The 11,774-nt window shown below is 39.2% G+C and overlaps 3 protein-coding genes across 8 annotated transcripts; 1 reads left to right on the top strand and 2 right to left on the bottom strand.

Annotated features, from left to right (window-relative positions):
- Positions 1 to 67: 67 nt before the first annotated feature.
- Positions 68 to 2,212, bottom strand: LOC117576646 (guanine nucleotide-binding protein-like 3 homolog). Its single transcript, XM_034261579.2, has 5 exons — positions 2,113 to 2,212; positions 1,170 to 2,052; positions 845 to 1,107; positions 375 to 779; positions 68 to 317 (listed from the first exon to the last, which is right to left on the bottom strand). Exons 1-5 carry the CDS (start codon positions 2,132 to 2,134, stop codon positions 142 to 144), a joined length of 1,749 nt encoding a protein of 582 aa, XP_034117470.1. The 5' UTR covers positions 2,135 to 2,212; the 3' UTR covers positions 68 to 141.
- A 65-nt stretch (positions 2,213 to 2,277) lies between these two features.
- On the top strand, positions 2,278 to 3,259 carry LOC117576647 (28S ribosomal protein S11, mitochondrial). The gene is made up of 5 exons (XM_034261580.2): positions 2,278 to 2,560; positions 2,621 to 2,751; positions 2,809 to 2,909; positions 2,976 to 3,041; positions 3,105 to 3,259. The coding sequence occupies exons 1-5, from the start codon at positions 2,355 to 2,357 to the stop codon at positions 3,210 to 3,212; spliced, it is 612 nt and encodes a 203-aa protein (XP_034117471.1). The 5' UTR covers positions 2,278 to 2,354; the 3' UTR covers positions 3,213 to 3,259.
- Positions 3,260 to 3,876: 617 nt separating this feature from the next.
- On the bottom strand, positions 3,877 to 11,668 carry LOC117576643 (kelch-like ECH-associated protein 1B). Of its 6 annotated transcripts, none has more exons than XM_034261573.2 (6): positions 11,581 to 11,668; positions 6,204 to 6,520; positions 5,860 to 6,117; positions 5,111 to 5,793; positions 4,841 to 5,046; positions 3,877 to 4,776 (listed from the first exon to the last, which is right to left on the bottom strand). In XM_034261573.2, the coding sequence occupies exons 2-6, from the start codon at positions 6,510 to 6,512 to the stop codon at positions 3,968 to 3,970; spliced, it is 2,265 nt and encodes a 754-aa protein (XP_034117464.1). In that variant the 5' UTR covers positions 6,513 to 6,520; positions 11,581 to 11,668; the 3' UTR covers positions 3,877 to 3,967. The 6 variants fall into 6 exon arrangements, with proteins under 6 accessions (XP_034117464.1, XP_034117463.1, XP_034117465.1 ...); XM_034261572.2 differs by lacking the exon at positions 11,581 to 11,668 and adding an exon at positions 11,317 to 11,511; XM_034261574.2 differs by lacking the exon at positions 11,581 to 11,668 and adding an exon at positions 8,328 to 8,416.
- Positions 11,669 to 11,774: the final 106 nt, after the last annotated feature.

Raw genomic sequence — 11,774 nt, 5'->3', positions numbered from 1 at the left:
TTCAATATATTTACAACATTTGGATTTTTACTGTAACCATGGAAGAACACAATTTGCTTCTTGGCAATTCATTTTTATATACATATGTATATATATTCATTTATTGTACTGAGTTATATAAAAATCCTTTATAATATTAGTTCATTCAATAACATAGTCTTGGTCAAAATCATATTTATCAGCTTTCGTCGATGCTGCACCTAGGGTAAAACTGTCCAGAACATCAGTTATTTTCGAAATCTTTTTCTCATTCCGAACATTCTGCTTTTTCTTCTTTTTCTGGAGCTCTTTAATGTTCTTATTCAGTGATTGATTTTCTGAAAAATTAATATTATAAATCTTTCTGAAGTGTTGATGGTCATGTGTCGACTTACCGTCAAGAAGCAGGGCAGGATCTGTTTTCTCCTTCTTCTCCTCATCTAATTTTCGCTTCCGACCCTTTGTTGGCACCTCTTCCTGGTCGGCTATGATTTCAGCAGATGCCTGCACTTCTTCACGGGGCAAACACACTTCTAGTGGACCAGTGGATGTAATCTGCATAACATCATCGGCTTTCTCAGTGCACTGATTCAATATATCTGTTTCCATTGACTCGAAGTTATTCACGTCGAATTCACGCGCCTCGGAATGCACAATTGATGCGCTTATGTGTACATTTTGTTTGTCCTCCACAACTTCTGGTGGTTGCGTGCAATATTTGATTTTGCCTGTATTCCAATCGTTGAGAACGCTACGTGCTGCGGCCACAACATCAGGTACTCCCTTCTTTAAGAATTTACCTAGAGATTGAGTCGAGATTTGCATTAACATTTGTGGTAATACAATAGGAAAGTGCTTAACTTACCCATGCGGGCTGCTTTCTTGGCAAAGAATTCCTCAAATGTGTCATAGTTGGTAATGTCGTACATTTTGCAGAAGTATTCTTTACTGGCTCGCTTTAACACGCTTTCTGCTATGCTAAATGGATCCTTGACATCCCCAACACGCTGAGCGTTCTTTAGAACAGCGTGCGCATTTTCGTTACCGGCACCAGAACCGCTGGTAAACACAATTCCAGGACAATCAATAAGCTTAATCTTCGAGTCAAGCTCAACCTCTTGCATAGCTCTGTAAAAAGACAAATATTAGTTTAAAACCGCTGCTGTTTATATCATTCAAGTGCCTCTTACTTAGTCACTCCAGGTGTGCTGCCCACCATGCAAGTGCGTCCACGGGTAAGTGAGTTGATGATGGAACTCTTGCCAACATTGGGTATGCCAACGACGCCGACGCGAATCGATGTTTTGATGCCCTTGTTGCGACAGTAATTAGCCAACATGGACATTAGCAACTCGGCACCTATGCAAACCGATCCCTGCATAGCCTTTTCTGTTTTCATTTCGTGCAGCTTACGACGTCCCAGCCTCGAGGCTTGATCCTGTGTGGATGCCTTAAACGCAGTCACTGGTCCATTCTTGCGGAAGTACTTGATCCAGTTATTGAGATTTTCTCGAGGCACAAGATCGGCTTTATTCAAGATGAGCACCAACCGCTTATTACCAGGAGCGGAGCGCACTGCTCTCTCCACTTCGTTGCAACGTGTGCCGAGTGGGTCACGAGCATCGACAACTTCGAGCACTACGTCGGCGTTTTCAATAACTTTGCGAAATTCTTTAAAGTATTGCTTCAGCGACTGCTCCTTGGTGGCAGCATCCTTGTATTTCTTTCCCGTCTCCACATCATCGTTCTCATGCATTATGCCATGCACAGCGCCTCGCATGTCGGCACTTTCCACCATCGCCTCCAGCGATTTGAATTTGTTCTGTTCGCGCTCAGCTTTGAATTGTTCTCGACGCGCTTGACGCTCCACTTCCTGGCGCGCCTTGGCCTCCTCCACCTCCTTCAGTATGTCATCTTTGAAGGGACAGATGTTGGGAATCTGTATAAGCTTCTGTTTCTTGCTGCCTTTCTTGGTATTCTTTTTGGCTTCACGCCGTTCCTTGCGATTGTGTTCGCGTACCTTTTTGTCGATTTTGTGCTTCAACTTGCCCGTCAAACGCTTTGACTTTTTTGCTGTAAAGAAAATATATTACTTAATTGCCGTAATATAGTATTTAATCCACCTTTACTAACTTTTTAAACGTTTAAGAGCCATTTCAAAGTTTAATACCGAACTACGCTAGCAACAAAACACGTGAAAATAAATGTGCTTCTTCTACATGCATAAAGTGACCATATTACAGAAATGTGGTCACCTGTTTGAACGTATGAGACTATTCAACACTACTCAGCAGCGTTGCCAGATAGTTGAAATTCGCGTGATGTAATTTAGAAGAAATAATACACGATTGTTTTGATTATTTACTAGCTGAATTATGTCAATGAAACTAACAATTTTGGCAGGCATCAATTGCCTCAAACAATGCGCTTTGAATGCTGCAACCCCGAAGAACTCGTTGATGCACACAAGCGCTTGCTTGCGCAAAGTTGAAGACCGCAAAGAAATGCTGGCTTCCATGCCGGCGAAGGATGAGGGAACTCTTGGCGAGAAATCAGTCGACATAGATACTCTCATTGACAGGTTCGTATTAGTACTTTCAATATGTTGTTATATTAAATACTTAATTAACTGTATTTACAGAAAAGCAAAGTTTTTCCCGGACGCCAGCACAGCCACCCAGCTATTCAACGGCATTCCTTTCAATGAGCTGCCCATAGTCAACATTCGTGTCTCGCCTAACAACACAATCATTTCAGTGACCGACTATAAAGGTAGTGTAATAAATAATTAACGTCCTAATCTTTATTGCCATCGATTGCTATTTGTAGGTGTACCCAGACTGATCCGCTCCTGCGGTATTGAAGGCTTCAAGAATACCAGGAAAGGCACCAATATTGCAGCCCAGGCAACCGCTGTGACTATTAGCGCTGTAAGATTGACAGATTTCAATGATTTAAGTTTATAAGTTGCAGTAGATAATGTTTATAATTTACAGAAAGCCGTTGAGCTTGGTTGGAAAACTATTCGGGTGAAAGTGCGTGGCTTGGGACCCGGACGCATGGTAAGATTTCAAATATTAATTCATGTAATTCTGAAAAACTCATTTTACATATTTTGCTTTCAGTCGGCTATCAAAGGGCTGCAAATGGGTGGTCTGAATATAGTTTCGGTTACGGATAATACACCTGTTTCATGGAATCCCCCGCGACCCAGAAAACAGAGAAGTCTGTAAATCAATATTGTATATTCGCAATGTAGAAATAAATGTAAAAAATTGTTTAAATTTCTATAACTCGTATTCCTCGAGAGTACATCCACTTTATTTGTTTCCGTTAATCTTACGCTTATAAAGAATAGATATATGAGAGAACCAATTCCGACATAGAATCTACATACAAATGTATTTGATAAGAGCATTTAGATAAACGTTCTAACTCATTTAATATTTGACGGCAGCGAGAATTCGCATCAAATGTATTTTTAAATAGCAAAGTCTTAAAAATTAATTATTTAATTTTACAAATAATCTTAACTAATATGTACAATAATTGAAGTACAATATCCAACTTTATGATACTATTCTTTCCATATATTCTTACACAATAATCTTATAGTTAGGCTTTATTAACATGGCACACTTGTAAAGTGTGCCACAATTTGCAAGTTAATCTTAATGAAAATCGTAGAAATTACATTACACATCCGTATGATAATATACGTACCTAATCACCTAAGCAAATACCAAGCGTAAAGTTAAGTTTCCTAATCGCAGGCTATAATTATGAAATGCAGCAGATTGCACATAGATTTTGGCTGGAATGGTTGTCTATATAATATGGAATTGTAGGTATGCGTGAGTTCAGGTGTATTTTGTAGTTTTGTTTCGTTGTGTTGTGTTTTGTTTTTGTTTTATAAATAACGAACTTAGAAGATGGATAATATTTTTGGTTTCAAGACGACGCTTGCTGGTGGCATACATAATGATTGTCATGAGTTGCCCTTTTTATTATGCCATTCTATGCCTCTGTGAAACATGTTTTGCATCGCGCGGACTGGCGTCGACAATATGCAACGTCGCGTGTCAATTGCCAGTTTGCTGCGCAAGGATTCGGAGTTCGGGGGGTCCTCTAAATGTGAGGGGGAGTACATAGGAAGTATCGTTTGGCTACTGCTGGGATCCGGATCGCCGACATCATAGTCATCTCTTGGTATTTTCCTAAATCGTCCGGAGTGACTTGTTTGTTCCCATACAACTTGTTTGCTTCGTAGTTCTGTAGTCGGCTCCTGTTTAACTGCAGTCATCGAATCGCAGTTGTTGCAACCACCAGCGCCGTAAGATGCATGAAACTGCATGTTAGGTGAACCACCGCCAAAGCCCTTGTTTAAGCTGCCGGACGGATCGCGTGATGAATCGCTTTGCATGTCGCCATTGCTACCATCGCTCCTGCTCATTTCACAATCCTCATAGTCCATGAATGTAGTCGCACACGATGGCTGATAGATGACAGCGGACGCATGGCCAGAGCGTCCAGAATTCAAAGGTGTTCCCTGTTCCCAAGTGTTTGTGCGTGGATCGTAGACCTCAACGATGGACAGAAAATTGTTGCCATCAAAGCCACCGATGGCATATAGCTTGCCATCTAGTGGCGTCAATGATAGCGCACTTCTGGCGATCTGAATTGGCGCAACCATGTCCCAAGATTCATTGTCCGTATTATATCGCTCCACTGTGGCCAGTTGCCGTGTGCCGTCGAATCCACCGACAACGTAAATGTACTGATCAATGGCAGCCACTCCTGCAAGTGAAAATGATGGATGCTTAGCAACAGCTACAATTTAGAGAGCACCTCTTAATCTTACCTGCTCCACTGCGTCCCGTCTTCAATGGAGGCAAGTAGCTCCACTCATTGTTCTCTGGATGATAGCATTCAACGCTGGCCAATCGCTCGTTGCCATCGAATCCACCGATGGCGTAAAGCAGACGATTGACAACAACAACGCCAACGCCCAAACGTTTGGAATGCATGGACTGCACAAGTGTCCAACGATCCTGATCTGGATCATAGCTACACAAGGAAACGATTGTTTATAAAAGTAATTCATTGAATACTAAAGCAAGTTAATACTCACTATTCTACTGTGTTGTGGTATTCCATGCCTGCGGATCCACCCACAGCGTACATTAACTCATCCATGACGGCAACACCGACACGATGGCGGGGCACTGACATTGGGGAGCAAGGTCTCCACGTCTCCGTTATGGCACTGTAACGATCCACCCAGTCCGAATCGTAAGATGATCCAATGTTATTGTTACGTCCACCAACCGCATAGAATTTCCCTTTCAGAAACGCTGCTCCGAGACCGGAACGTGGAATGCGCAGATTCGGCAAGGTTGTCCACGTTTTATCATCGACATTGTAGGCCTCCAGTATGTCCAGTGAGTGTCGGAAGAAGCCGCCAGCAACGAATATCATTCGTGTGGTGTTTGGTGTGCGCTCCTTGACGCCTGGACATTTGTGCAGCGTTAAATCCTTAAAGATCTTTGCCAGATATTCTCGACATGCCGGCACCTTGCGCAATACATCGCAGTTTTTCATCTGTTCCTTGAGGAAATTGGGCGTCAGAAACTGGCAGCGAACGGCGACAAGAATATGCTCCATTTTGCTATGCCGATTATCCTCATCGTATTTGACCCATTTAAGAACAGCATTGTACACTTCACGCTCCTCCTGCACGTTCAGTTCGTCGCGTCTAATCAGTGCAATCAATTGATAGGCGGACAGTTGCAGGAATTCCTCCTCTTGACATACCTGTAAGGATAATAATATAGACGTTATAATATATTTAATTTGATTAATGGGCAACTTGCAACTTACTTGTGTAAAATGGCGTTCAATAAAGAAATTGGCTTTCTTCTGTAGTTCAATGCAACCGTGCTGTTCGGCGAAATTGGCAATGCCGATGGCATTTGTGGGATCCAATTGACGCTCTAGGAAGGCACAGCAGGCATCAATGACATTCTGCACTTGGAACATGGTCGCCGCAGGCAACAGCTGGCAGACTGTCACCTCGGTCACCCTGATTTGGCCAGTGTACATGAAGTAAAGGATTCGCGTCATTGCCGTGGGACACACCTATGTAGAATGGATGGGATAATGCAAAACTGTTCATCTATTATAGCGCAACGAAAGATAGCAGACATCGCTGGGTCTTCACTTACCCCCTGCAATTGTACGCGTGACATTTCCGACTCCTTGAGGCCACCCGTGAACATGGCCTTGAAATATGGCGATGCTGCTGACAGTATCACCTTGTGGGCGTGGAACAGTTCCTTCTTCACCTCGAGCACAACGTCTGTGAGCATGCCATGTGATCGCATCATGAACATCATCTTGAGTGCCTCCTTGGCATAGTTTGACATGCAGAAAGTCATGTCATCATCTGTGGCATCATGTTCATCTATGGATCGCGCCGTGTCGAAACGTCCGCACCCAGATGAGAGGGAACCCCTATCACAGTGTTCATTCATCTCAAAGTCTGTAAGAAGACCAATTATTTAAATTGTTATACAATAGAAATATAATGGGGGTATATTTCAGTTGAAACGCAGAATAAATTAAGAGCTGTAGCAAAAGCAATTATATCCAAAGAGCGACCTGTTTCTATGCGAACTTTTTATACCGGGTGGTCGGATGCTTATAAAGGTATAATGGCTTAGTGATAATTGAAAGCATATATATTTACACTATCTTCGATCTATTTATGAATGAATGTAAATTTATACTCGATTAGCATCGACGAGACATAAAAAGACATATTTCTTGGAACTACAAATTCAAAACATTAAAATTTGTCACCTTGATGTCTAAGTTTGGATTGCAAAGGGTGGAAAATAACTACGTTTAGTTGATTTGATACTACAGGTGAATGTGACAATTCTTTGACACACCTATCCTAATATCCAAAACTTTATTTTTAACTAATCGTTTTAAATTTTTGGAGTTAGTAAATTAACAAGCGTGATCAACATTAGCAACATTCTCACTTTCTAAGAAAAAACAGTTTGGGTGAATTTTAGCAATCATCATGAGAAGATGATATTAATGGAATTTATTTTGAGTACGTACTTAATTGGAGACCAAAAATATTTTACAAAGAAAGTGGCACTTCATTGCATGAAAAGCATGTTTAGCCAGTTATCTTTAATGTGCAGTTAAGTATTGACGCAGTTAAGCACAAAATACGCAAATGGACAAATCGATACCCAATTAAATTTTTAATGGAAGATTATTCTAGAGTTACTCACTCTACACTTAATAAAATAATATATCTATAAAGATATTATACTAGTTAATACTAGTTGAATATTGTTGTCCACTTGAAACTTGATGGTAATATACAAAAAATAAAAAACAATTGTAATCCTATAAAAGTGTATTATTGTAAGATACGATAATTTGACAAAGAGGTAAAAATATTGTAGTTCTCAGTTTTAATTACCGGGTGTCTCTGAGTGAACTGTCGTATTCTCATTTTTTTGATTTGCAACTCATTTAAAATGGCTTTTAAAAGCTAAACAATGTCTTTATCGCATTTATTTTCACACACTTGCACGCACACACACACACACATAGCACTCCGCACAGCAAAGAGTCGACAAATTAGAAAAGTTTATTATGAAATGAATGAATTTGCAATATTTTTGTTTTAGCCCTCGTGCGATTCTTTCTAATAAGCAAACTCGATTTATTACATCCACACATACAAATGCTCACACATGCTCGGTTGGGAGATACATGTGGATGTGTGTAGTATGTGCAGAGTCATGCTCATTGGCTATATTCCCCAAAAGCAACAGTCAGCAGCAGCAGCAGAAACGGCAGAAACAGCAACAGAAAAAGCAAAAGCAAATGCTAGAACGGTCGGTCGGACGCTTGGTGATTTTTTTTTTCCACATTTGATTCACAATAAAATCGGCTAATTTGTTGTAGGACTTGTGCGATAAGGCAGCTGCTAGAAACTACTACCATGTTCGCTCAAAGTCCAATCATTACAAACACAAAAAACACGAAGAGCAAACACCCAAAAAAAACTTGAGTTTTTGTGAGAATTTCTATTCACTTTCAAATGTTGAATTTGAAATTTTTTTGTTTTTTGTTTTTATTTATTTGTGTGTTTTTATCAACAAAACAATGGCAGATAACAGGTTTACTCAATGTACTTATGTACATTGCTCTTTGTATCATACATTAGATTAAGTCTTTTGTACATAAGCTCAATATAGTCAATGGACTAAGAATAAGATCATACATAAGTAGGTATGTATGTATGTATACGAACGTACATAAAATAAAAAGATCAGCGGACTAAAAGCTCGCGTACCACCGACATCAACCGATCGTGCGTACGCCGGAATCGAACTGAACCAATTTCTGCGATTCGCCGATTCCCACCACAAAAAGCAGGTAGACGAACGCTGGTTTCCACCTCACGGTGATGTGATGAATGCGTAGTTGACAAATATGCCATCTCATGCTGGGTGTCAAAGTCACAAAATTATATAATATGTATTCTCTCCTGGAGAATTCCTACGTTGTCATTGTGATTTGAAAATAATACTACAATGTTTCTGTTGAAACTAATTATGACCGGAAATAGGTGTAAAAAGTTATCAACAGAGAAATGTCCTGTCATTCCTAAAGACTACAGGGTATTTACGATTTGAGCACTCTTTATATTTAGATAGATTTGTGTGTATGTACGTGCGATTAAATACTTATTGAAACACATCATTGATATTTCCGTTGTAATCTAATTTGGTTTAGTGGGCAGAGATATCTCAACTTTTTCAAATTATCTTGCTCAGAGTACACTAGAGATAGAGCAATAAAAAGAAAGAAAGAGCTTATCAAGATAGAAAATAAAGATAGTATGCTGGTCAAATTTAATTAAGACGATTATGATAACAATGTTATGGCCAAGACTAATTATGCTCGAGATTTCTTTACGTTACGATCAATTTAATTAGGTCCCAGCATGTGTGCTTTGCCTAGACCCAGAGATAACAGTATTTCATTTGTTTAATATTTATTATATTAATAGTACAACACATACATTCCGTACATACATACACATGTATGTACAATACACGGTGTGTACGTGGGTAGCGTGACGTGCTTTTGGGATGATGACACAGCATTAACAGAGTATCTTGAGCGCAAGGAGTTCCCTTCGAGATATTTTATCAACTATGCGATAAATGCAAAAGGAAAGTGAGAAATACTGTCAAATCACGATGAGAGGGCATAAATGCACACATGTTCACATCCATATATACACACAATATGCATGTATATGTACACATACAGTGGCGAGCAAAATTGAGTGTATGTTCAGAACTCAGACTTTCGTCACCCACAAAATCATAACCACACAAGATAATCCAAAAAATTTTTTTGTTTTATTTTGATTATTTAATTCTTAATAAATTTTAAGCAAAAACAATCATGAAAGAGATAAATTCGAGGAGAATTACAGTAAAAACGAAAAAAACCCGCATAAACTCAATTTTGCACGTAGGCACTTTTTCGCCTATTTTCGCTTCTTACTCTTCTTATCAGCACAAATCGGAAAGATTCACCGTTATTTTTGATTTTCTATTATTCTTGATGTTCGTAGCACAGATTAAATGTGCTTCAGACTAGCTTGCAATTATAAATAAATTGTTGAAAATTTGCTAGCATAAAAATGCGAAAATTATCTGAAGATATCGAAAATAATGTAGTTAGCCTGACCGAGAATGGTTGTACATCGCGTGTAATTTCGAAGAGGCTCGGTATAAGCCAATCGGCGGTAATCGCTGTTCAAAAGAGGCGGAATGTGACTCCCAAAGCGCAAGTCGCAGGTCGCAAAAAATTATTGAAGGAGTCAGATGCTCGACTGATGATGTCGGAAATGAGGAAGAACAAGCTTCTAACACCAAAGGGGGCTTCCTTGGCTATCAACAAGAGTGTTAGCGAATGGACAGCTAGAAGAGCGCTGCGAGACATTGGGTATATTGCAAGTGTGAAAAAAAACAAACCTGCATTATCCGTTAAAAATGTTAAAGCGCGATTGAAATTTGCAAGGGCACACAAAAATTGGACTGTGGATGATTGGAAACGTGTTATCTGGTCTGACGAGTCCAAATTTAACCGTTTTCAGTCCGACGGAAAGCAATATTGCGTAGACCCGGAGATCGTATCCAAAGACACCATGTAAAACAAACTGTAAAACATGGTGGTGGAAGTATTATGGTTTGGGGATGCTTCACGTGGTGGCATGTTGGCCCTCTACAGTTAATAGAAGGTATTATGCGGAAGGAGGACTACCTACAAGTCTTACAGACCAATCTTCCCAATTTTATTGAGAAATGTGCTTATCCCGAAAAGGAAATTGTTTTTCAACAAGATGGGGATCCGAAGCACACGGCCAAAATTGTTAAGGGATGGATTGAAAAGCAACCTTTTAAATTAATGGAATGGCCAGCACAAAGTCCCGACCTCAATCCGATTGAAAATCTTTGGTCAATCGTGAAAAGACGGCTCGGGCAATACGAAGCAGCTCCATCAAATATGGGCAACCTCTGGGAGCGTGTTGAAGCTGAATGGAGACGTATTCCCAAAGATATTATTGAAAATTTGGTAGAGAGCATGCCTGACCGTGTACAGGAAGTTATCACAAACAAAGGTCTTTGGACAAAATATTAATATTATATTAATAATTAAAACTTCTAGAAACGTGCAAAATTGAGTTTATGCGGGTTTTTTTCGTTTTTACTGTAAATCTCCTCGAATTTATCTCTTTCATGATTGTTTTTGCTTAAAATTTATTAAGAATTAAATAATCAAAATAAAACAAAAAAAATTTTTGGATTATCTTGTGTGGTTATGATTTTGTGGGTGACGAAAGTCTGAGTTCTGAACATGCACTCAATTTTGCTCGCCACTGTATATGTGCATGCTTACATACAATGAACATTCATACGAGTGCGAAAGACACGAAACGTAATCCGCGGGTCGACTGAGAGAGATAAAGAGGGAGAGAGAGTAGTTTTGTTTTTGTTAAATCGAAGATACATGTGTGACAGCTCGAACTATGTTTGAATACATACACACATACATAGACACAAATCGAGAGATATGTTTGCACGTACAATCGATTGTATACGTGTTTTATCAACAACTTGTTGATTTTGCAGTGTTTAATTGATGAGAGTTGCGACGAGTTTTAATTATAACTCAACATATACAAATACACTGGCCTTTGTGAACTTTTGTACCTTATGCACTTACATATATGTGTAAATAAATATTTGGATCAAGTAGACCAAAATACTATCACGTGTATACACAAAAGTGAAATTCTCAATGTGTGTGCCTGTGTCAGTGTGTGTATCAAACAGCTGATAAATTGGGCAATGCGTCGTTTTCCTTTTTTTGTGAGATCTTTTTAGTTTACATATTTTGCTGGTTCATTGAGTTTTGCAATCACTTTCAATTTTCTGCACTCTAGATTAATTACAGCACTTTTTTCGTATTATAGTATTAGAAAATTACCATTCACTAGTTAAAAAACTACAATCTCTGTGTTATTCTTTTTAGCACTCACTACAGCCACCGTGCACAACTCTTAACTAAACTAACGTGCTGCGGCGTTGCCACACTCGGTAAAACCAATGTCAGTATTTTGGAATTCTAGTACTTAAAAAAGAAAATTTTAAATTTTTATTTCTGAAAGTTTTAAGAATAAA

This window comes from Drosophila albomicans, chromosome 2R, assembly GCF_009650485.2.
Source record: "Drosophila albomicans strain 15112-1751.03 chromosome 2R, ASM965048v2, whole genome shotgun sequence".
In the NCBI taxonomy this organism is placed as follows: Eukaryota; Metazoa; Arthropoda; class Insecta; order Diptera; family Drosophilidae; genus Drosophila; species Drosophila albomicans.
The sequence above is the reverse complement of the archived record's forward strand: the minus strand, read 5'-3'. Positions and strand labels throughout refer to the sequence as shown.